The 27,034-nt window shown below is 36.7% G+C and overlaps 1 protein-coding gene across 3 annotated transcripts in view; it reads left to right on the top strand.

Annotated features, from left to right (window-relative positions):
- ANXA3 (annexin A3) overlaps positions 1 to 27,034 on the top strand; it is an 81,573-nt gene that overhangs the window by 28,517 nt on the left and 26,022 nt on the right. For 2 of the 3 annotated variants that reach the window (XM_007495966.3, XM_007495967.3), the window contains exons 3-9: positions 10,908 to 10,995; positions 11,393 to 11,487; positions 13,366 to 13,479; positions 17,902 to 17,992; positions 21,899 to 21,978; positions 24,523 to 24,579; positions 25,932 to 26,025. In XM_007495966.3, the coding sequence (XP_007496028.1) occupies positions 10,908 to 10,995; positions 11,393 to 11,487; positions 13,366 to 13,479; positions 17,902 to 17,992; positions 21,899 to 21,978; positions 24,523 to 24,579; positions 25,932 to 26,025 (619 nt within the window). The remainder of the gene's footprint in view (positions 1 to 10,907; positions 10,996 to 11,392; positions 11,488 to 13,365; positions 13,480 to 17,901; positions 17,993 to 21,898; positions 21,979 to 24,522; positions 24,580 to 25,931; positions 26,026 to 27,034) is intronic. The other variant, XM_016423077.2, reaches the window with a different exon arrangement.

Here is a 27,034-nt window from a genome sequence, read left to right as displayed (position 1 = left end):
GGTTCTTCAGAGACAGCCTGAGTGTTAAATTTGGGACCTTCCCCTCTAGGTTGGGCCATACAGGTAATTCTCAGCATGAACCTTGCCCTGCACATAACTTAAGGCTAGATCTGTGCTGGATCCAGGACTGTTCCTTGCCCTGGCACATGGATTTAGGTCAGCCCCATATGGTCCCTTCCTCAGTCTGTACTGAATCTATAGCCCAGCTGTGGAGTTAGAGTGACATAGCTCCTGGCTGCCTTCTGTGCCTACTCCTTACAAGGCCCAGTCCTTGCCCTTGAACACAGCTGCAGATCAATCTTGCAGGTAACTGCATGTTCTCTCCTTAGTTCAAGCTAGATTGATGCCCTGTTTCTGGAATCAGAGAGGCTAAGCTAGTGAGCATCTTGTTCCAGGCCTTGCTGGGAGCTCTTTCCCTTGTATTCACTAAGAAAATCCAGGCACATAGCTTTCTGTGTAAGACTTCTGCTTTGGGCAGAGTTATGAGAGTGGGTAAGAGTGTGGCCACATTATTGAGCAATATGGTCCTGGAACCTTTGAGAATGGGTATGCTTGAAAGAAGAGGGATGGGTTCAGGAGATTTTGTAAGAGATGGAGCTCATGACATAAGGTTATCATTACCCAAACGACTAAGAGTTTTCTGTGTCCCAGACTTCAACCTGCTTGCACTATTTTCTGTTGCATAAGATTTACCCAAGGATACAAGGAAACAAAGATGCCTAAGAAAAGCTAACCAGGAGCACCAGACCTCCCAGATTCTATATTGCTCTTATGGTGGCTTCTTTTTTCTCCTATTAATACAGTATAGTTTCCAGGTTAGGGATGCCAGTCCAAAGACTCCGAATCTTCCCTGTTTTTATCTATTACCTAAAAGCAGCTATAGAAGGGAAAAGATTTTGGGGGATACTGGTAAAACTGCTCCCTTTTTGCCCCCCTATTTTCCCCTATCAGTTCTGCCTCCCTGGTTGTATCAAGCAACCAGTGTAATAAAGAGTAAACTGAGGAAAACTATTACTGATTGAAATGGAGAAGTAACCTGAGGGGAAACTGTTTCTTTACAATGACTGTTGTTCTCTGGCTGGCTGTGACTAGAGAGAACTGCTGAGGGAACCTGAACCTGATTATTGTTAATGGAGGGATGCCACACACACACAGATGCTGGTACACAGGGGACACTGCTTATAAGGGACTGCCCTGGGATTTACTCTGGGGTTTGCCTATTGATCCCTACTGATTGCTGATGGATCAATCTATTTCCTAACCTCCTTCTTCCCTCACTCCCTCCCTTGCCTCCCTCACCTCCCCAATCTTCCTTGAAGCCTTTGGCTCCTTCCCTCCCTCCTGAGTATAAAGATACTCTAGTTTGCTTTCTCAGTCAAAGGGTTTATTGGGATAACAGGAGGAGAAACTGAGGTAAGAGGGATGAGGAATTTCCCTAATCTAAATGAGGTAAAAGTGAGGGTTTGGGGAGTCACAAGGGTAACTCTTAGACAGTTATGAAGATGGAGGACAACAGCAGTTCAAAATCTTCTTCACAAATCAGTCAGATCACTCAGCTTATCCTCAGAAAGAAACAAAGTCCAAAGTCTCTAAGTTTCTCTTGGCCAGCTCAACTCTCTTATAGATTACCAACTCAAAAGCTTCTCCACTGATCAGCTTCCACTGCTCAGAGCCAGAGACCAAGTTCAAAAGCCAAGTCAGCCCCCCCACCCCCGGGGTCCTTTAAGCTAGCTTCAAACCTCCAAGGAAAAGTTTCTCCTCTCAGAGTGTGGACAGCCAACCCCCAACTGCCCCTCCTGGGGACATTCCGTTGGAATCTTGTCTTTTGCATCTTGGTCCACAAGTCCTGCAAAACTTCTCTCTCATGTCTCTATCACAATCCCCCCTTTTTATTAGCCACAAAATGCAACCTGTATTTTATTTTCATGACACTTACCTCATTAATAACAATTCTATCTTAACTCTTTGCTATCTGAAATATACTCTTACCCCCCCCCCCCCAATAACAAACCCTAAACTCATCTTAGCTGTTCTATCTATCTAAGTACTAAGCTAAGAATGGGTCATAGGAAAATGGTTTAGGTAGTGGGAGTACATGAACATAATTTCCATAATAAAACAAGTAACACTTTCCAAATCATTACAACAATGTCACTAACATATTGAACATGCAAATATTCTAATTCCTAATGTCTATAAAATCACTAAGAAAAATTTCTAACACTAACAAATCTACAGTCATAATACATAATAACCTACAATCATAATACAATCTAACTTCTCTACCATAGAACTTCTATGTCTCTATTTCCTAAGCCTTAGACCAACTCACTAGGCTATTACTATGGTTAGTAATTAGACTATTAATGAACTTACTCTAAAAGTTAGCATATTAGTTAATTTAGTAATTACATGTGTACATATTAATTTACATATGTACATCCTTGTGGATTTCTGTGCAAACTCATGCAGAAAAGAAAACCTTGTCTGATTGAATTTCTCACAGAAAGTTTTGTCACTGTGTTCATTTGTTGTTGTGCATGTTATATACTTACCCATTCCACAAATGATGTTTCTTTGCTATGTAGGATATGCGTGCAAATATATATGTGATGTTCACATGTACAATACTTGGTTACATAATCTTCATGGCCAAAAGTTCCAAATTTCACAGTTCCAAAGTTCTTCCATGTCCATTCACGTTGCTTGAAGAAATTCTCTTCCTTCCCACTCTGGTCCTTCGTCTGGTCTACATGTCATTCTCCATCATCCAGACTTGATTGAAGACTAGTGTTCCTCAAATTAGGATCTGCTGCAACAATCAGGAACCCAGGAACACATGAACAATCCACGAACATGTGTGCCAGTTAGGTTTTTTACATATGTGTGCCAGTATGAGTGAAAAGTTACTTTTGCATGGAAGTGAGTTGAAATCTTCGTGAGTGCCAGAATGTATTAATCTTTCTTCATGCATGTGGGTTAGCTTTTGCATTTGTATCTCTTCATGCTTACAAGTTAGATTAACTTGTGTGTATTTCTTCTTGCATGTGTGTATGTGTTATGCCTAAGAGTATAGTTTTCAAGTTTTCTTTTTTTGTCATCAAGGAGGTCTATCATATGGTTACTGTATGTAGTGTTTGAATGGCTATTGTATGTATTACTTGGAGATAGTTCTTTTTGATTTGTTACTATGTTAGACAGAGACTAATTTTATATTTTACTTCGAGGCTTTGTTTCTTTGTTTTCTGTGTTAATGGCTGCATTTCTTCAGAGACTGTACTATATACTTCAAGTTTAAAGGTGCTTTGCTCTACTTTAATCAATTCAATTTGTGCAGGACTCTTTGTATTGAATTGTAGTGGCAGTACTCTCCAGTGCTTTCCTTTGTTCTCAGTAGGCTTACATTCATCAGGCTTCTTATTGCTTTCTTTTTTTGGGCTATTTGTTGCTGTTCACAACTAGGACTTTTTTCTTAGATGTCATCAGTATATGCATCGTCACTGAAGACATTGTTATGTCTAGTGAGATATCTGAAACTGTGAAATAATATCTTCATGGCATACCCTCTCTCCCTTCCTTCCCCTGGTATAGACTGTTTCAGGATTAAGATTGAGAGATATGGATAACCTCTTTCAGTTCTCATCTACAACTTTCTGTTGAAGTCATGTTATCACAGATTCAACCAATGTGAATTCATGCTTCTCCAGCATTCTAGATGTTTGTGTCTGTCCTAGTTATGAAGTTGAACTTTACTACAAGTTTAGGAATGTTCTTGTTGAATTACTGGTTCTTCTCTTGCTGGAATAACTTATTTCCTTTGCTATCCCAAGACTAGTCTTCATTCACATAAGTTTTAGTGTAGAATGTTACCCTATGTAACTTCAACTAATCTTGGTTTCACTGTTACAGCTTGAATGGTACTTGTCATATATTTGAAATTAGAGACTAGAAATGAAATTTGGTATCTGTATCTCCTTCTCCAGTTCACAAAATGTTTCTTAATATTCACCTTCCCATTCAGAATCTGTATAAATATATGCCATGCAATTCAACTTGTCTATGAAATCATTTTCATTATCAACCCCTAAGCTTGCATAATTTTTTTTCCAGTGGTATACTGCTTGTTCTGTGCCCATAGAATAACTCCTCATTATTGTATTGGTATGAATTTATTTGCACTGGTTCTAGGTATTCTATCTTTTCACTTGTGTCCCACGCATCCCCTTCTTCGTCTACCTCTTCATAAAGCTTATAAAATTGATATGGCATTTGTTCTACATCATTTTCAGTCATTATAATTACACCTTCTGGTATCCCTTCAGATTCAGTGTCAGAATCTGATTCACTCAGTCCAATTGCTATGTTATTTGGATCTTGTTCAATGCCTTGTAACTCTTGTCAGATGTTGGTAACTCTGGCTTTGCATTGTGATCTAAGCCTTTGTCACCAGCTTCTGTGTTACTCAAATCAGTTTCTTTTTGTTTCTCACTGCTAAGCTTTTGAATGTCATTTTGAATTGGTAAACTAGATGATATGAGGTTATGCAGATCTTCACTGTTAATAATCATAGATCCTACTGTAACACTAGTCTGGGTTTTATGTTTATCTTCTTTCCCACTTGACTGTGTAGAGATAGGAATCTTTCCCTCTAAAGTATTTTCTTCTGGGAATAAGGTTTGTACTTCTGCATTTCCCCCTGCACCATCAGTAATAGGATGTGTGTCTTCATGTTGCCCCCCATAACAACATGTATCCGTTTCTGGTTTAGTAGCCAAGGTGTTCATGACCAATGACCCATTGCCTATACCCTTGCTACCCTCTTCCAGGTGCTTATTTAACCCAGTTAATTCTTCTTGATTTGATTCATTCCCAATGAAGTCTTCAGTGGAACATGAAACTAAACCATGGCAGTTGCTCTGGCTAGATACCCCTGTGCCCCATAGAACATTGGCACTAACTGAATCCTTGGTTGTTACTAAGTCTGCCATTCCATCCTCAGATTCAAATTTAACTGATATGTCACCTCCACTTCTTTGAATATGATAATCTTTGTTTTCAAAAGCAATGTCAGCTTCATTATCAGTTTGTTTTTTCTTATCCATATCACTCACTGCTGGATGGAAGGTACTAGCATCTGGATTCAAACTAGATGCATTTACAAAGAGTACCTCTGCCATAAATCTATTGACAGAATTAACTGCATTAGGTGGGATTTCTGTGAATGTTTTTAGAGACTTGTCATCTTTATCAACAGTAACCTTTAGGGAATTGAAATTATGGGTCTCTGAATCTGTCACTAACTTTTTCTTGAGTTCATGTGACTCTTTCTTTCTTTTTCTTTTATATAATTGAATCCCATTATCCACTCTACACTGGAAAAAGTTTTCAAGGAATGATTTGATTTCCTTTACAGATTTTTCCTGTGTGGTTATTATATAGGTCTTATCAAAGTCTTTCATCTCATTTGCAATTTGAGATGTTATTTCATTAATTTCTGTTTCTGACTCTTTAATCTGGCTCTGCCTTTCTCTTGCTTTATTGCAATGGCTATCATTCACAGAATCACTTCCTTGCACCAATTTCATACTATTTCCCAACATTTTACTATTATTTTTATCTGCAGCCTCTTGCTCACAATTTCTTCTTCTATCTCCAAGTGCCTGGCTTCATAATTGCTTTATAATCATCTCCTGAATATTTTGGCTTAGCTCCACTTTCTATTGCCTTCTGCATTTCCCTCAAATCAGGAGCTTGTTATGATGACTTCAACTTGCAGTGTGAACAGCAAGTGGATTTCTTGTACCTAGTTCCTGCATTATGTTTTTCTTTGTTATAACCCTCCTGTTTCTTCTTTAAGAAATAGTCTCTAATCAAGTGCCCTTTTCGGTGGCAAAAGAAACACTCCCTAGTTTCTTTTTGCACTGATCTTGCCTGGTAACTAGGTTTTTTGTGAAACAGATTTTGTGTATGTCTTTACTGTGTTTAGGTTTTTGATTTCCTCAATTTCCTTCTGCTTCAAATCCTTTTCAGTCCTCTCTAACTTTTCCTTAATGTCTTGAACTTCCTTGCACCGATCTGAGCTATTTTCAAATAGGTAACCTGCAGCCTCTCTTAATTCAATTAGGGAAACTGAATCATACTTTGGGAAATAGTTTTTAAAAAATGTCCTCAAATTTGGTGTGTATCCCCTCAGAAACTGTCTACGTACATGGCCAGCTGTCTCTTCATTGTCTGTTTCTACACCTAAGATTGCCTCTGCCATTTCTGACAGATGGTCTATGTATGTGGCAGGATGTTCCCTTTTTTCCAGCCTAACCTTTTCAAATTTGGACCATGCACCAGGTTTGGAACAGCATTGCTTAATTGCTTGGAGCAAATCCTCACTGCACCATTTGAGGTAAGACATACAGGTTGGATTGGCAAAATCTAAATCCTCCCTTTGATCTGGAGTAAGCCAGCTTGTTAAATTGGTCTCAGATCTAGTTGTCTCCACAAATTTCCTTTTTTCATGGGAACTGAATAATTCTGATAAAAGGAAATCAATATCTTCAAAATCAAAATCGAAGATCCTGAATGCCCATTTAAGCTCCTTATAGGCCTTAAAAGGATTGTCCACAAATTTTGGAAATCAACGTTTAACAGACTCAAGTTCTTGTGGAGTGAATTGTCTATGGGCCTTAGTGTGCATAGCACCAGCATTAGTTGTTAGCTTGGTGACTTCCTTCAATGGACATATTTTCTCAGGGGCACTAGCAGCCTGGTTCTCATTTTCATTGCTACCTTCAGTTTCCTGAAGTGCTTCCTCAGTTTGCCCATTGTCCTTGCCCATAACTAGATCTAAACCCTTTTCTTTAATGAGTTGTTGAAACATTGCCTTGATCATCTTGTCCAAGTCATTATCAATGGCCATAACCTTCTCTGCCTTTAGGGGAACTATGAATCTGTAAACTTTCCTTACTTGGGTTAAAGTCTGCAATACAGCTATGAATAGTATATATACTTGTGCCAGGACTTTCCATAGAACTAATTCATTTTGGAAAGGTAATTGTAACACAGTCATTGTCAAGTTTTCTACACAATCCACGGTCTCTACTACCATTTGAGTCAGTTTGCTGTAAAGAATATGGTAAACCCAAAAGCATGCGATGGCTGCTATGATCATCACTCCAAAAACTACCTGTTTGAACATCTTTACTATCTTTCCTGCATGTGGGATTGTTGGGTATTGTCAGACTTGGGGTGCCAATTGTAACAAAGAAATGTAACTGAGGAAACTTTTACTTGTTGAACTAGAGAGGATAAACTGACAGAAACTACTACTGATGAATAGAGAGGATAAACTGAGGGGAACCTGTTACTTCACAATGACTGTTGTTCTATGGCTGGCTGTGACTAGAGAGGCTGCTACAGGGACCTGAACCTGCTTATTGGTAATGGATGTAGATCAGAGAAATTCTGAGGGATGCCACACACAGAGATGCTTTTGCATCTTGGTCCACAAGTCCTGCAAAACTTCTCTTTCATCACACCAGGAGAGGGAATGATTCAATAGTGGGGAACTTTAACTGAAGTTTTGGTGGTATTAAAAGGTTCTTTCCACATAAGAAGTCAATTAATAGTCATTACCTTTTCATTTTTTGGAAGAGGACACAATAATGTGTTAGGCCCATGGAAGGCAGATCTCAGAACTGCTAACAAGTAGCAAAAACCAATTGCTGTGATTTCTTTCTCTAGCTCTGTATACTCTTATGCATGTGGCAAAGAAGAGTAAATAGGAAGAATGCAAGAGAAGCTTTGCTCGTGTAATTTTCCAGTAAACAAAAGCTGACAATGACTTTGTTTCCACAAATCAAGTGGCATTCTGTACTAGTTAAATAGCAAATGACTGAGTCATGCAGATGGAGGGGCAAGCTAACCACCCAAGAGCCAGGAGATTGTAGGAAATCATCAAAGGAGAGATATAGCAATGTATGAGGCACCACTGTGAGAGTTTCATATTGATTTTATTGGCAATGCCAGTCTTTTGCTTGTTCTCTGTTCAGAGCACCTTGACAGACAGTTGTTGAATGATTATAATTACCTCAGTATCTAAAATTCTGTATTTTGAGTGCTTGGGGTTTTTCATCAGTTATATTGTATTGAAACAGATTGCTCAATTTAATCTATTGACTGAGCAGACATAGATCCCATTTTTGTCTTTGTGGGAACATTAATTCTCCATTCACTTTGAAATGACAAGATAATAGCCTTTCACAGAAATTATATTAAGCGCTTGAGGAGAGACCAAATGAAGTCATGTTAATACAAGACAACAGTCAACCTTAGAGAACGATAAAAAAGAGAAGTCCCATCCATAATAGCTTAAAAAGAAACTATATTATGATAATGAAGGAACAGCCAAACTATGAAGAGGGAATGAAGAATGGAGAAAACCCACCAAGTGGGTATTTTTGTTTTACCTTTTTAGAGTCCTGTTTTTCTTTTTCAAAAATTTCATTGATATATTTATCTCCTTCATTTGCAAATACATCTCCCTCTTCTAGTCAGATATTCCTTATAACAAAAGTATAGTTAAAATAAGAAAAAAGAATTTTAGCCAAACCAAACATTACACCATCCAAATCTGAGAATATATACAGTATTCAATAGCTGTAGCCTGCCACTCCTGCAAAGAGGGAGGGAGCTTCCACATTAACAGTATCCTATTTAAAATTACATTTAAAAATTTTGTTTGTTCTTTTCTGTAACACATTAAATAGTGACAAAAAGGGTTGTATAAGTAAATATGGCAAGTAGGTGGTGCAGTAGATAGATTGCCAGACCTGGAGTCAGGAAAACTCATCTTTGTGAGTTCAGATTTGAACCTCAGACACTTACTATGTGACTGTGGGCAAGTCACTTATCCCTGTTTGCCTCAGTTCCTCATCTGTAAAATGAGCTGGAGAAGGAAATAGTAAATCATTCCAGTATTTCTGCCAAGAAAAACCCAAATGGGGTCACAAAAAGTCAGTCACAACTAAAATGACTAAAAAACCACAACAACTAAGTACAGATGATATAATACTGCCTAATTGACAATATTTTGAGAAAAAAAATTCATTGAGTAAAATCATTATACTATAAAGTCATTTAGTGAAACCATTGACCTAACTGTTCTTTATACATAAATGAACTAGCCATCTCCCACTTTTGTACTTTTGTAGAATTTTTGTACTTTTGTAGATTCCATGCCTGGAATGGGCCTCCATTTCACTATTGCTTCTTGAAATTGTTTGCTCTTTTCAGAGATGAGCAGTAAACTTTTAAGAAACTTGAAAATATTTAATTTGCTTTCTTTTCTGAGTGCTTTTTTTCCAGGCAACTGGTTTATATGTTTGTAAGTTGGGTTTCTGAAGGTGCTTAAAATGTGTACATGTCATTTTTTCACTCATTTGCTATTCCAAACAATTTAGTGTCAACAAATCCCTTGGAAAGGGATTTCTCAGCTGATGCTACACATCCATTATTTTTTTTTTTAAAAATGGGTTCTGATCAACTCAATTACATATAGAAGGAAGAGAATGAAAATCTGCTTTTGCTTATATAATTCATGTTTTATACTCTAAGACATGCAGCATAACAGGTAGCAGATACATCAAACAGATTGCCCTGAAGAAATGTTTAATTGTGATTAAGACATTTAAGAGGACACCTATAATTAAGAGGTCAAACCCTCTAAAACTCTTCAATGGGATGGAAAGCAGACTAAAATGTAATTAGCCAATAATTAACAAGAAAATAAAAATACAAAACAACATAGAGAAGGTCAATATGTGGTTTTTCTGAGTCAATATGCTACAGGTAGAGGTACATCTTTATGTAAGGTTTAGTACAACCTTTTGAGCTAGGCGGGTCAAAACTCGCCAAAAAAACTGAGCAAAACTCGGGTGGTGTGTCACTTCGAGGAAAAAAAACATAATTTCACGATATTTATAGTTTAAATAACAAAAATGTATAATTATAATATATAACTATATTTAATAAACCAAAAACTAATTATTTAACTTACCTGCTTAGTGACTTCTTTGTTCATCTGTCAATCATTTCTTTTATTGATCTTGATATTATTTAACTTATATGAGGTGCCATGAACTAAGATTAATGAGGGGGAGGGAGAATTCTTTAACTAACCTGCCTATTGGTGACTTTTTTGTTGCTGAATTTCATTGGTTAAATCTTCAATTGAAGGTTAGTATTTTGTACACTTCACGCCCAAGCAAGCGCTACTAACTTCATCTGTCAATCTGTTTCTTTGGTTGGTTTTGATATTATATAATTGCCCTACCCCCAGCACTCTTTCCCGTGCACGCTCCTCGTCTCTGCCCCCACGGGAGCCCCATACACCCCAGCCTCCTTGCGTGCAGCTCGCCCCGCCTCTGCGTGGAGCAGTGCCCCTCCCCCCCACTTTCCAGTGAGGCCAGGGCATTGCCACAGCCACTGTGGGCATGTGGTGGGTCCTGGGCCCTGAGGCGCGAATGGCTCTGCATGTCGGTGCTGACACGAATGTCATAGGTTCACCATCACAGGTTTAGTGGTTCCCATTTTTATTTGAGTTTGATACCACTATTATAGTGGATAGGGAACTGGGCACTGAGTCAGGAAGACCTAAGTTCAAAATCTTCCTCTGCGGTGTACTGGCTGTGGAACATTGCTCAATTTACTTAACTTCTTAATTCTTTTGTAGCGATGTGGGTACTGCTTTGCTTTGATAGGGGTACCTCAAAGGGAGCTCCTTTCACTGATAAAAAATCACAGTTTTGATCTAAAAAATATAAGAGAAGCATCCGAGATAAGCACAGGTTGAGAGTTGATGAAAAACCCACTTATGGACTAAAAAGAACATTTCATTTTTATTTCTTCTCCCATAGACTGGGAACAGAGGGACCATTCAAGATTATGCAAGCTTTAACCCATCAGCAGATGCTGAAGCTATCCGGAAGGCAATCCAAGGAATAGGTATGCAAGGCTCTCTGCATTTCATATTACCTTTATCAGTATCAAAGAGACCAGAAGCATCTGAATTTTCTGTATTAGACAGATAAGGGCAACCTTATTTTCCTCCTAGTGATCATTTATTTTCTAATGCTGTGATAGGACATGCCTCCTTTATCTCAAAGCAAACATGACTTTCCCACTTATACTTGAGCAAAGAAAAAAAGCATGTGGTTCAGCTTATGCTCTGAATAGGTGAACATCTGGATGAAGTTTGCCTGATTAGAACTTGGAGATTAAACTGGAAATACCCAAGTTTCTGAATTAGTTATAATCCATTAATCATTATCATTGTTTTCAAGATAGACTTTAGCAAGCTTGGGGGAAAGCTTCATACAGTTGTTTTTCTTTATAAAATTAGGAACCAATGAGGAAACTCTTATCCACATTCTGACAACAAGATCTCATGCACAGAAGCAGTTGATTGCTAAGGAATATCAAGTAGCATTTGGAAAGGTAAGACTTAATTATTGACAGTGAGTAAAAAGATAATCACAGATGCTATATGGAAGGTAATGAATAAATGTGTCTCTGAACTTCAAGTTTGATGTGAAGTGGAAAAAAATATTAGACTAGGAGTCCAGAGATTGGAATCCCTTTCTTCATTCCATCATTACTAACTAGGTGACATTTAGTAAGTCACTTAATCTTTAGTGTATTCTTTAATAAAATGTGTTGTGGAATTGTACATGAAAGTAGTCTCTACTGATACACGGTTTTTTAAAAAAAGGTAATGTGATGTATGTAAATTAAAGTGTAATACATTGATTATATGGGTGTTGGAATAGTGTTGGCATATTTTATATTCAGGAATTCTGTTGGTTTTTCCTTGTGAATTCCTGTATTTGTATGTTGGGGCGATTTTTTATTTTATAGTATTTGACTTAAGTTTCATCATTATCTTTTACTGTTATATTAGATTCAATTATAAACAGAGCTGTCTCAGCCTAATCACTGAGGCTTTCTTTAAAACAAGCAAACAAAAAACTAACAGCAGTTTAGCAAATTTAAATGACACACTAGTGGTGCCTGTCAATACCCAAATGTTTCTTGCCTCTCCAGCAAAAGGAGAGGAGCATTTTTTCATTTCTTCCCTAGGGGCCAAGCTTGGTGATTATAATTATTTAATTCAGTTGTTTCATTTGCATTGCTCATCAGTCATGTCAGTTGTTTTCCTCGTTCTGCATACTTCACATAAATCTTTTCAAATTTTCTGAATTCTTCCTGGATTAGGATTGTTAATAGGAATGACTAAGGTTAACAGTAAGATCTGAAGAACCCTAAGATGATGTCTTCCACATGTTACAGGAAGGATTCGAGGTGGTGACTCTCAACTCATCTAAGCAGTGAGACCAATCTTGTGGCTCTTTCCAATAGAGTTGTCTAATTAGGTCTGAATGGCACGGGGTCAGGGAAGGCGGTAAATGGAAGACAAAGGGACAAGGGAACCACCACCACCCAGGGATCAGTCTTCCTGCCACCTGAGTATCCATATGGGCTTGATAGTCTGAGGGCTGAGGAAGGTGAAGAAGTAGCCTTTAATAATGGATGATCCAAGCAGATAGACTAAGTTCCTCAGGATGTCTTCTAAATTTATATCTTTATCAAAATTGATTAATTTAGCCAATTCTTAATCAAGGGGAAGACAACGCTTATCATTTGTGTGGGTTATAGTTTACTCTAACTCACAGTATTCTATGAGTCCATATTCACTCAAAAACATTTGAAGTAATAGCATATCAAAAATTCTCACGTGGACAGTAACCATTAAACCTAGAACATTCACATAAATACACTATTAGAAGGAGAGTTGAGTACAAAATAGAAATAATACTCCCCTTCCCACTTCTTCCCTCCCATCAGAAATAAAGCCTGGATTGCTTTGGTGTTATATTTTTGATCATCACAAAAAACCTTACCTCAGTTCAGTTGCCTTGTGGTGGTGCCTATGACTATCTTTTTATCAGAGAGAGGTTCATGACCAGCAAGTAGTAATCATGGAAGGAAAAGGATTCTTTAAAAGACTAAAAACAAAAACCTTAGTCTTTCTACATGAGGTAGACCCATAGTAAAACCAAATCTTTCCAAATATAGAAGGACTTTTACAAAGTCTCTCTCTTCAGAGATTTTGTTCCTGAGCCCAGATCTTGGAGTAGGTAAAGAGACTCTTCAAATGTTAGATAATATTACTGAGCATTGACAAGTGAGTTGGCTGTTTGGATGTGTGCATACCATCCCAAGGCAGAGAAAAATCACCTTTTTCTATAGAAAATGAGAACCCATGAGAACTAATGTCCAGCATTTAAAATGTTTCATTTTGGGTGATTATTTTAGGAGCTGAAAGATGACTTGAAGAGTGATCTCTCTGGCAATTTTGAATATCTAATGGTGGCTCTCATTACGTCACCAGCTGTATTTGATGCAAAGCAGTTAAAGAAAGCCATGAAGGTATGAATCCAGTAGAATTCTTATTGTCTATGTGTGTCTGCTTGTAATCTGCATGAGCTAAGGAAGTAACCCTTTGAAAAAATAATCTCTAGCATAACCATTGAAAAAGTGCTGGGAATGTGAATTTCTTAGGAGCAGTGGCTGCTTTGCTTTTGGCTTTATATCTTCAAGACTAGCTTACTGTTGAAGTTGATTACTCTATTATATGATAGCAGGGTGGAGAATCCTACAAAGGATTGTTCTGAGTTCAAATCCTTCATGGCTAAAATGGCAAATAAACTAGCTTTAGTGTACTGTCATTCTAATTTGCTTGCCAGGGAATGATGTCCTGATGAAACATGAGCATTTGTGAATTACTTATTTGTAATTTATTACTTATTTATCCTGAAGAAGATGTGTGTCAGCAGTCATACTTTCTTATCAGAAGTCTTGCTATCAGTAGAATGCAAGCTCCTTGAGGGCAAGGTCTGCCTTTTAAAAAAGTTATATCTCCAGCACAGTATAGAACTATTAATAAATGCTTATTGATTGAATGAAATGGAAAGAAATTCACACCCTGGGATGTAAGCCCTTAGTTCATTTTTTCCTGGGATGGTTTTTATACTTATTATTTACTTCTCTGTGGAAGTAGAATAATTTTATAATGATCATTAGTAGTATTAGTTACTGTATTCCTGAATTAAGTAGTATTAGGGCTGTTAGATGTATGGTGAAGTAGGCTTGGAACAGTGTACAGAGAACTAGGTTTGGAATAAGGAAGATTCATCTTCATGAGTCCAGATCTGACTGTGTGACCCTGGACAAGTTACTTTACCCTGTTTGCCTTAATTTTCTCCTCTATAAAATGACCTTTAGAAGGAAATGGCAAACACTCCAATATCTTTGCCAAGAAAACCCCAAATAGGGTCATGAATAACATAACAGACACAACTGAACAATAACAACAAGAAGAGTAGAAGTGATATTAGAAGTGGGTAGCTAGGTGGCTCAGCAGATAGAACACTGGCCCCCGAAACCTGGAAGACCTGAATTCAAATCCAACCTTAGATACTTACTAGTTATATGACCTTGAGTAAGTACTTTAACTTCTGTTGGCCTTAATCACTAGAGAAGGAAATGGCAAACCCTTTCAGTATCTTTGCCAAGAAAATTCCATGGACAGTATTGGCATGGTATGGTCTATGAGGTCAAGAAGAATTGGATATAATTGGGCACAATAACAAGAAGAGTAGAAGTAGTAGTGTTAGTAAAAATATTACTAGGATAGGTGGTAATACCACTAGTACAATTAGTATTAGTTACTAGTACTAGTAATAGCTTTAATTGTAGTGGTAGCATTTGTGGTAGTATGAGTGATAGTAATAATACTAGTAATAGCAAGATTGATAGTAGTAGTGGTGTGGTAGTAGTAGTTAGTAGTAACATTATTGATACTATTTATAGGAGGGGGAAAAATAGAATTAAGTTTAATAATAGTAACAGCAGATAACATTTTATAGGCTTTAGGGTGGTACTAGTACTATTTATAGTAGATTAGTATTAGTATTTAGTACTAGTAGATTACTATCAGTACTATTAGCAGTAGTATTAGTACTAATATTAATATTAATATTAATAATATCTCAAGTATTATTTTGATAGTTTGGTCAGGCAGGTAGTACAGTAGATAGAGTGCTGTCTAGAGTCAGGAAGATCTGAGGTCAGATCCAGTCTGAGACACTCACTTGTTGTGTGTCTCTGGGCAAATCACTTAACCTTGTTTCCCTCAGTTTCCTCATCTATAAGGTATTTCCAGCTTAAATGAGCTGGAAAAGGAAATGGCAAACAAATGCAGTATCTCTGCCATGAAATTCCAAATGGGGTCAGGACTCATCAGGTATGACTGAAACAACTCAATAACAACAGTAGTAGAAGTAGTAGTAGTAGTAGTAGTAGTAGTAGTAGTAGTAGTAGTAGTAGTAGTAGTAGTAGTAGTAGTAGTACTAGTTCTTGTTGTTGTTAGTAGTAACACTAATAGTACTATTTATAGGATTTATAGGATGGGGCAAAATAGGATTAGACTTAATAGTAGTTAGTAGCAGCAGATAACATTTTATAGCCTTTAAGGTTTACATAGCACTTTACTATCATTTGTTGCTCACAACAATTTGATGCTCACAACAATTCATTTAGGTAAGTACTATTATTTCCATTTTATATACAAGGAAACTAAGGTTGTAAGAGGTTAAAATGACTTGCCCAGAGTGACAAAGATAAGTGTCATAGGCAGGATTTGAACTCAGGTCTTCCTAATTCCAAATTCAGTGCTCTATCTATAATGCCACCTATAAGACTATAAGATCCATTTCTGTTTGAGTCTGATAGCACTTCCTTACACCATCCAGCCCTGAGCCAGTAGCCCTGTTCCTTACCTTTGCTCTTGGAATAACAGTTTAATTCAGTGGGTTCAGATCCTGTGACAAGCTTGGCCTCCGCCAACCTCCCTTCTTCATAACAGAATTATGATATTGGCTTGTCTACATAGCAACAGGGATGTAAGGGAGAATTTGCTTAAAATATTATAGGACCCTTTAAAAGTAGTGGGAATTATTTATATCCATGATGGTAAGCCTATGGCATGTGTGCCAGAAGAGGCACTCAGAGCCTCTCTGTGGGCACACCTGCCATAGCCCCAGCACAGAGTTCACCAGAGTTTGTTACTAGAAAAACCAGAGGGACATGGGGCTGAGATGCTCCCTTCCCCCTCTACATGAGCCCCTGAGGATATCATCTGCCCCTTTAAAAAGTTTGCCATCACTGATTTATATGCTTGATAATGATAATCTCATAGAATCACATAATTTTAGAGTTAGAAGGCAACTCAATGATCATGAAAATCCAATTATATATCAAAGAAAACCCCACTAAATACCTCTAAAATTCATTTCCTAAGGCAACTCATTCCCCTTATGGATAGTTCTCATTGTTTTTCCTAAAGCCAGTCCTAAAATATCCTCTTTGCAGCACCCACCCTTTGCTCCTAGATCTATCCTTTGCAGTCAAAGAGAACCAATCTATTCCCTCCTTCACACAACAGGCCATGATTTATGATTTTAAGGGTCCTTTCATTTTAAAATGACACATTCATGTCTAACAATGAAGAACCATTGCTCACATAATTTGGAATAGTTCACTATTCTCTTTTCTGTTAATGAACCACTTTTATTTGACCCTAGGCACAAATTGAAACTTATTCTCTACTGAGAGAAGTCAAGCTTCTTTTTCTGACATGATGGTTTACATCATGGCAGTGTCTTGGAGAAAATTTTTTCTTATAGCCTAGGTTATGACTTAAGTATAGTGTTTCTCAAAAAGCAAGTGTTGAAAGCTACTCATTTACAATACGAATCAGATATGGGATACATATTTTGTTCCTATACACAAAAGAAATGCTCAACATAAAAAAATGAACTAGGCACATTAATAGAAAAAACTTATAGCTATAATTATAATATGCTGGGAGGCTGACACTTAAACTTAATTAGAAAATAAAGTAGCTTTTAAGATTTATTAATCAGGCATTGTACTTTGGCCCTGTACTACTTAAATAATTCCCACTACATGTTTGGGGGTAAAATGGTCAGACTTGAGCAAATCCTCTTTTCAGTGGCTGTCCTCTTCAAGAATGGTGGCTCAATTATTGCTCCTATTGCTAGTCAGCTCTGACTCAGTGGAACTCTAGCCTTCTCAACCTCATAAGACTGCCTTCAAGCCTGGACACCTCCATGTCCTCATAGACACTTGTTTGTCCAGGGTTAGAGGAGGACATATACAAAAAAGGCAGCCCTTAGCTTGCCTAAGGAAGGTAAGTGCTTTAGGTACCCTGTACTCACAGCCACATGGAGGCCAAGGTGGGAGAATCAAGTAAGTTGTCCATTTCTTTCAACTCCCTCTTGGGAAAAAGTTCAAAGCAATGCTGACACAGTTTTTAGCAAGAAAGCAAGAGAGGAGTTGGGGGTTGGGGGTTATTCCTTTTAAAATACCTATTAAGTCATCAATTTTTCTAGCTCTACATCTTATGTCATCTCAAAGTACAAAGATTTTAGCCTGTTGTCACATATGACCAGTAGCATACCTCCAAAATCCCATGTAGTTTACTGGAACCAAAAATGACAACTATGAGCATGTACTATGTCAATTCAACCTCTACAACACTTAGAATTACTGTTTCTTCACTTTATGGAAGCTTGGTGATTTTTTTTAATGCTAGGCAACTTCAGAAAATTTGTGTTATGTTAATGACAAAATGCATTGAGGCTTAGAAAGCTATTTTAGTATAATATATGATATAATTAGGTTTGCTAGAAACTATTTTTTTCCTTCTGTGAAGACTGAATTAAAAAGGATAAATTAATTCTTAGAAAATCTATGCTTGTATTTCAGGGCACTGGAACTAATGAAAGTACATTGATTGAAATTCTAACTACCAGAAGCAACAGACAACTGAAGGAGATCTCCCAGGCTTATTATACAGGTAATGGGGCTTTCCATTGTGTGTCAGTTTCAGTATGGTCAGGTTGGAGGAGAAGCTGCTTGTAAGAAAGAAAGTTGTATTATTCTAAATTCATTTTTAATTGTAAGTAATTTATTATTGTAACATTCTGAGATAAATAAATTCAAATGTGATTTGATCCAGAAATTGTTCCATAAGGTTAATGGAGGTTAAAGGAGGAGGAATATTTCTATAGCACATGATATAAGTCAGGTATTGTGCTAAGAACTTTAAAAAATATTATCTTATTTGATTCTCACAACAATCATGTGGGGGTAGGTGCTATTACTATTACTTTACATTTTATCATTTTACAGTTGAGGAAATTGAGGCAAAGAGAGGTTAAATGACTTGTCCAGAATTTTGTTGATTTCAAGTTCAGTGCATTCTCCATAGCATCATGATCTGTCATGTCTGAACATATATATATATATATACATACATATATATATATGTATGTATATATATATATAGTAGCTTCTATTATAGGGGATCGTATATATGACCTTCTTAACTGAACCAGCCATCTGATTCAGTTAATTAGCATGAATTAGCACGGGAAAAATTATATATCATGAATTAGCATGGGAAAAATTATATATTACTGTATATAATCATAAGATTTAGAGATAAATGGTATGGTGAATAAAGTGCTGTACTTGGAGTCCTGGGGTGTATGGGGTGCTCAGGGAGGAGTAATATCTTTGGTATGGAGGGCTTGTTGTACCCTCCTGGGCAGCTCTCCAGCCTCTGACCCTCACCTGACACCCAGCTTTCACTTGTGGCTCCTACTAGCTGCTAGCATGCGGCAGCGGCCCACACCCCAGGCAACCTTGTGAGGGTAGCCATCGGGTCATCGTCGACCCCTGGTGAATTAGGGCTTTGCTCACCCAGCATGTGAAGACTGTTTCGACGGAACAGGCGGAAGAAACCAACAAGAAGGTTCAACGGTTGAGATGGCGATACAGCAAAGCACTGGGTAGTGCTTAGGGCGTGTTGGAGCACAAAAGACAACACGGCCATCCAATGCAGCTGAGGAAGTCTCCAGGTGTAATGACTTTTCGTGCCACTGGACCCAGGCTTCCAACTCCGAGAGAATGGGACTGTCTCTGTGCATCGACTTTTCCACGTAAATCTTCATGCACAAGTGTCTTTGTGCACAAAAACACACAAAGACAACTGTCATCCTCGGTTACTGAGAGACTACTACGACTACTACTACTACTACTTGGATTCCTCTGAAAGAACTAAATTCAAATGAGGCCCCAAGTACTTACTATCTGTGTGATCCTGACAAGTCATTTAACCTCTTTTTGAATCAGTATCTTCAGATGGCAATCATAATAGCACCTCCCACGCTGGATTATTTTGAGTATCAAATGAGATAATCATTGTAAAGTGTTTAGCAGGGGGCCTGGAACATAGTGGGTGCCTAATGCTTGTTTCCTTCTTTAAGAGACAAAAAGAAGAAATTTAAGTCCAGAGAAATTAAGTGATTTGCCTAGGGTCAAACAGGTTATAAACCTCTGAGGTAGGATTTAAACTCAGGTCTTCCTAACTTGGAATCTAATGTTTATCTATCCCACTATCATGATGTTTGGTTTGGTGCTTAATGTCATTTAGATAAGAAGAATGACAACATCCTTTTGGACAGGACAGTTGAGTTCACATGATTGTTTCATTTATTTTGACTCAAGGTACCTCATCTTCACAATGAAAGGTTTGGTCTCTCAGTTTTGTTGATACTAGGCATAATACAGCCAGTACAGTGGTTTAGGGTGGCTGGACATCCCACAAACTGGAAGGTGAATCATCTTTCAAATCGTTATTAGTATCCACTATTATTATGTTTAAAGGAAAACTAGAGTGGACTTGAAGAGACAGAAAAATGATGATAATGTATTATAATTTTAGAGGATGAGATCTACTTTTTTCACTGCTGTAGGTATTTACCAATAAGGAAATTCTCTCCATCAATGCAGATTTGCCTCTGCTCCTGTCTGTGATACTGAGGAGTTAAGTGCCTTGCTCACAGTCACAAAGCTAATATATGTCAGAGGTGGCATTTGAACCCAGGTCTTCCTAATTCCAAGACTGACTATCTGCTCTTCAATGATACCACTCATGAATGGAAAATAATTAATTTAGATATAAATAGATACTTAGCAAGTGATTAGTTGTCTGGTATTCAATGTTGAATTATTTAATGAAAGGTTTTATTTATAACATGGAAAACTAGGATGTTAGGAGCTACATTACTGATTCTTTGAAGTTATAAGAAATAGTATCTCTTTGCTCTTGTGTTGCATGTTCAATAGTGGCACCACTGGAAAAAATGTGCTAGGAGGGATGACATGTGAACTCTAAGGTTCTCAAACATACTCCTAGAGTATTAAAACACCATTTCATATCAGTAGCATCTAGAAATGGGCAACCTAAGCAGTATATTAATATGTCACCAGAGAGAGGATGGAAGCAGTCTTCCCCCAATAAAAGTCCAGACAGATTGAAAAATTGCATGAGTTGGAAACCTGATGGGGAAAGCCAGGAAAAAGTAACAGTGAGTCATTATCCTGCCCAAGTTGACTTAGGAAGGCAAAAAAAAAAAATCTTACTGATATGATACTGTGGATGGATACATGGGAATGCTATTGGGGCCACTTTAGTGCAAATACTGTGTACTTGAGCAAGCAGAGGTCTTAGACACATACTTTTGCCCCACCCCCTCCCCAAGGCCCATACTAGGGTCATCTAACAGACAGCTTTTGTTGCCCAATAAGCATAAAAGAAGTAGAGAGCATTTGGAATAAGATATTTCATAAAGCAAAGGAAAATACTAATAGCCAAGAAGAAATTACACAGTAGATTTTTAATGAAATAGAGAATTTCCTAGCAATCTTGATAAAATGACCAGCTGTGTAGAAATTTTGAATTACAAACACTAGAGTAAATAAAAATATAAAAAGCTCAATAGAAAGACTTGCATGTAATACTTGCATTCTACTGGGAAAGGGTGGTTGATATGTATCTCCTATGATCTCAGCAAGAATTATAGAGGAAATCAAATAAAATAGAAGACTAGGGAGTGATTTTTGTAATGTTTTGATGATTTTTTTTAAAAGAAGGGAAAGTCAGAGGAAGAAAAGGGAAGAAATAGGAGGAAGAACTTATCTTAAATACTTGGAGAGTACAGTTAAAGTCTATAATATTAATGAGGAGGAGGTAGAGAAATGTACATCCCTTAAAAGTTTCATTTTAAACTGATATAGAATGAAGTAAGAAGAACCAGGAAAACAATTTATGTAAGAATTCTGATCAATGCAATGATCAATCACAATTCCAAAGGACTGATGATTTAGAATGCTTTCTACCTCTAGAGAGAGAAGTGATGGACTAGATACATACTTTTAGACATGACCATGTGGGAAAGTGTTTTGCTTATATTCATTGTTGTATTTGTTGCAGAGGCTTTCTTTTTCTTTTGTGTGTGTGTGTTTTGGAGTAAGGTGGGGAGAGATGGCATATGCTTAATTGAAAAAAAAAGTAAATAAAAATTTAAAAGATCAGGGATTGGGATGGGGGAGGAATATTTGGAGAAAGGGGTACTACCAAATTTCTTTCTTTTTGATACTTCAGTAGCATTATATATATAATGTATATATATGTGTGTGTATAATATATATTATTATAATATATATAAGCATACATAAATATACTTATGCTACTTAAAATCCAGATGCTCTTCTTAAGCAGAATAAGCAAAGTCAAATGGTCTGAGGTAAATAATCTGAGTTTTTCCCCATTAAATCTTCATATTACTATGAAAGTTTTCCATATTTTGTGGTAGTATTTTTCAGTTCACAGAAGCTCATTATTGTTTGGTTTTAGCATATAAGAAGAGTCTTGGTGATGCCATAAGCTCAGAGACATCTGGAGACTTCAGAAAAGCATTGTTGACTTTGGCTGATGTAAGTTTCTTGCTTCTTCAAAAACAATCAACAAACATTTATTAAGAATGTGCTACATGCAGAACCAGGAAAACATGAAACTAAAACATTGTGGCACAATCAAATGTAACAGACTTTTCTACTAGCATCAATGCAATGATCCAGGACAATCCAGAGGAACTTATGAGAAAGAATGCTATCTATATCCAGAGAAAGAACTGTGGGAGTAGAAATGCAGAAGAAAAACATATGCTCCATCACATGGTTCAATGGGGATATGATTGGGGTTTTGTCATTAAAAGATCACTCTATTGCCAATAAGAATAATATGGAAATGGGTTTTGAACAATGATACATCTATAACCCAGAGGAATTGCTTGTAAGTTCAGGGATGGGGGAGGGAAGAGTGGTGGGAAAAATCATGAATCATGAAGCCATGGAAAAATATTCTAAATACTTAAAAAAAATGTGCTAGATGCAGTACTAGGCATTGGAGACAGGAATAGGCTGAATGAAACAATCCCTTCTCTCCATTCTAATAGGAGAAACAAGTCTGTAATGATAAAGAGAATAAATAGAAAGTGATTAAGACACAAGGTGGGGAGTTAGGTGGTGCAACAGGTCTGGAGACCGGAACATTCCTTTTCCTTTCAAACCTGACTTCAGACACTTACTAGTTATGTGACCATGGGTAAGTCACTTAATCCTATTTACCTCAGCTTTATCTGAAAAAGGAGCTAGATAGGAAAATGGCAAATCACACCAGTATCTGCCAAGAAAACCCCAAATAGGGTCATGAAGAGTCAGACATGGTTGAATTGACAAAACAACAACAAAAAAGACACAATTTTGTTGAGGATGGAGGCCACTCAGTGATGGAAATTGGGCAAAGCTTCTCATAGAAAGCAGTACATAGAAAGCTACACCCTGCAGGAAGGGAGAGTGTGTTTCATTCTATGTGAGGAAATGGCGGAGGAATGCTCTCCAGGCATGTGAGAAGCCAGTGCAAAATCACATACATTTTTTACATATCCTTCACTAAAGGTCTATGGGGATATGGGAGTGGCCTGATGCCCTTGAAAGTTAGAGACAGGATTAAAAGTCGAGCAGGACCCATGACTCCAAGTTCAGTAGAGTCAGGGACTCTAAATCTAGGTTCCATGTCTCTAGACGTAGGAACTTTCTACTATATCATACTGCCTTCTGGCTATTCAAATATTTGTTTTACTATGATAAATTTCATATTAGTTGCCTCCTTCAACCAACCTAAAAGTCTACTAATACTTGTACAATCTATGCCCATCTGAGAACAGTTGACAGCCCTGATGGTTGGATCATGCAGCCATGAGTGAAGTACCAGCACCACCTAGTGACTACCTACCCTGATTTCAGGTTCTATTTGTGAAACTAGAAATTTGAGGACCCAGTCTTAGAACTGAAAAAGGCAGGATGGCAAATGCATGTACAAAGATCGACCTTGATATAGATAGATAAAGAGATAGAGATAGTTATATTTATGCATATATACCCAAACATATATACATAAAAAGAGATAATCACACCTACAAATGCACATATAAATACTTTCAGCTATTCAAATATTTAACTGTAATAAATTCCACACTATTTATATCTATATGTATATTTTGTATTTAGATAGCTTGATTTGATGTTTTATTTCAGTCATAAAATTCTTATTCCAAAGTTGTTTGCAAATCATTTCCCACATTAGACTGTGAGCTTCAGTAGAGCAAGGACTATCTTTTGTCTTTATATTTCTAGCACATAATGGATTTTCTACATTTATTAAAAGGGACTGAAAGTATTTGTAGCCTTTTGTTTGCTCAAGACCTAAGTTCAAGTATGCCCTCAGATATTCACTAATTTTGTGACTCTCGGCAATTCATTTAACCTCTGTTTGCCTTGGTTTCCTGAACTTTAGAAGAAGGATAGTAATAACCCCCACCTCCTAGAGTTGTTGAGAGGATCAAATGAGATAACAATTGTAAAAGCACTTAGCACAGTGTCTCACATGTAGTTGGTATAATATAAATGCTAGTTATTATCATCACACACACACGACATGGCAAAAAAGAAATTATTACATGTCAAACTAAACCAAGTTTTAGAAGATCAGAGTAATAATAGCAAGATAGAAAAGAAACAGCTAATATGCAAATCATAGGTGCCTGTTATTAGAAATGGGAACAAAATCTTTTCAGAGCTATTAATTTTTGTTTGTGCCATTCTGAAAGAATGAAAGAAAAGAATAGTCTGAGTAATTCAACCGGTACTATTCCATTCCAAAAGACCTTTACTAGAATTGCTGAGGAAAAGTCACAAAGTGAGTCCAAACTGTTAACTACCATCAGGACACATAGAACACCAGCCAAACATCTGGTTCACTGTGTGCCAGATAGTTATGGCACTAGAGAGACCTCCTGAGGTCTTTTGCTATTTTTTTTTTACCACATGTTCTATATAAAAGCTGTATCAGTGCTAGAGAAATCCTAGGGTTTTCTCTACTCTAATGAATGTCTCTTTTTTCCTTTATTCTTGTTGTAGGGTAGAAGAGATGAAAGTCTGAAAGTGGATGAATATCTTGCAAAAAAGGATGCTCAGGTTAGAGAAATGCCAATACTGATTCTTTCCCTCAGCCACATTTCTGTCTTTGTTGATGAAAAAGGGAATTCACCATTAGTCCTGGACTTTGTCTCTCTTTCTCTAAAGGAAAACATTTTGGCCTAGATCCTAATATACTGGATGCAATGCTAACTCTAAATAATTACAAATTGTGGCTAATAAAAGGAAAATGGAAATTATTTTTCTGAAGTTGGAAAAATAAGTTATTTCTTTAAGTAGATAAGCTGAGCAAACATCTAAAAAGAGTAACTTCTACCCTTATTCCAATCCCCAGATTTAGAAATAAAAAAATTTATGAATAAACAAGAAATAGAGAACATTGTAAACTATAAAATAGGTAATTATGACTACATTAAATTGAAAAGATTTTGTAAAAGTCAAACTAATAGCCAAGATTAGAATGAAAGCACTAAGACAGGAAAAAAATTATACACATTTTTTTCAAATAGAGGTCTCATCTAAAATATATAGAGAACTTTGTTAAATATGTAAGAATATCAACCATTTCCCAATTGTGGTCAAAGATATGAATATAGAGTTTGGGGATGAAGAAATCAGAGCTATATGTAACTATGAAAAATGGTTTAAATCACTATTTATTAGAGAAATGCAAATCACAAAAATTCTGAGATATCTCATAGTGGGATTAGTCAAAATGATTAAAATGATCAATGACAAATATTGGAGGGGATATGGAAAAATGGGGACACTAATACACTGTTTTGGGAACTGTGAATTGATACAAACATTTTGGAAATCAATCTAGAATTATGCCCAAAGACTTATCAAACTGGATATACATTTTGACCCAGGAATACCACTATTAGGTTGATTCAGGTAAAAGGAAAAGAACCTATATGTTCTAAAATATTTATAGTATTTCTCTTTGTGGTGACAAAGAACTAGAAATTGAAAGAATGCCCATCCATTGGAGAATGGCTAAATAAATTGTGGCATATGTTTATGATGGAATACTATTGTGCTATAAGAAATGGTGAATAGTTTCCTTTTGGAAAAAAAAGTCTTATATTAAATTATGAAGAGTGAAATGAGCAGAATCAAGAGAACATTATATATAGTAACAAATAATTTTTGAAGAATTACTTGTGGATGGTCACCTCCAATGAAAGAAATGAGAAATAGAAATAAGAGTTTTATATATACAGTTCTCTTTTTGTCAAGTGATGGCTTCTCTAATGGGTGGAGAGAGGGTGGGAGTTAATTGGGTATTTTTATGTAAGAAACAAATTAAATAAATTTACTTTAAAAAACAAATACAACACATTTTGGCTTATGCATAAAAGCACTTAAGTTGTTCCTTCTTGCAATAGATCCTTTATGAAGCTGGTGAGAAGAGATGGGGCACTGATGAAGACAAATTCACTGAAATCCTCTGTTTACGAAGCTTTCCTCAACTGAGACTAAGTATGAAATTGGTTCATCTTAGATCATATTTGAGTATTTTTACCCAAGTGGTTCTTGCTTTTGGCATACAGAGTCCTAATGAGTGAAGATTAATAACCAGTCAAGGACTTGTATTTTTACTCACTACTTTTTTTTAGGAAACAAGATAGTAAATTGGAGTCATAACCCAAGACAAGAAGATCCCATTCTTATGGGGTCTGAAAGATGGGTAGGTTATAGACTAAGCAATGGTATACAATTAATTGTAGGTGATTTTTGGAGGAAGAAGGCAGATCTTTTAATGTGGCCTGTTGGGATTTAGAGGAGGAAAATGCTCAAATGTAATCGACAAAGGATTCCCTCAAAGCCAACCTGTCCTGGTATTTAGCACATCCTGGGAGCCAGAAATTGTTGATGGATTTTAATGATGTTATAATTTTAAGATATGCTAACATTTAATCCTTTCTGGAAGGTATAAAATGGGGGAGGAGGAAGGAGGCATAAATAAATAGCAATTAATCTGAAAAGGGACTCTTAACTTTTAGTATACTGATAGTTTAGCTATGTGTTGGAGGTATTTCTATGTCAAACTTTGCATATGTTCTCTATTCTTTTGACCAGTTCCCATGAAAATGAGCCTAAAGTGAGGCCTACACACTTCTTTCCTTTTTGTTTATATTATCTTCTCTATTTTGAACATTCTGATTATGTGAGATAGTAATTTCTCAATTCTTCCTGTCTTTTTCCTAACTAATGCCTCCCTTCTCCCCTTCCTTCTTTTTTGACCATCAGTACAAATAAAACCACTCTCAGGCCTTCTGCCTTATTAAACTTCATCTATGATTTCTGATAATATTAAGATCCCTCGCAAATACTTTCTCCTTTAGAATTGTAAACATATCCTCATAGAATCCCTTCCAGTTGCTATCATATTTTTCCTTTTGTTTCTCTTGACTATTATGTTTGTGTTGCAGTTTCTATTCAGCTTTGGTCTTTTCATCAGGAACACTTGGAAGTCCTCTATTTCATG

Source organism: Monodelphis domestica, chromosome 6 (genome assembly GCF_027887165.1).
Source record: "Monodelphis domestica isolate mMonDom1 chromosome 6, mMonDom1.pri, whole genome shotgun sequence".
NCBI lineage: Eukaryota > Metazoa > Chordata > Mammalia > Didelphimorphia > Didelphidae > Monodelphis > Monodelphis domestica.
The sequence above is the reverse complement of the archived record's forward strand: the minus strand, read 5'-3'. Positions and strand labels throughout refer to the sequence as shown.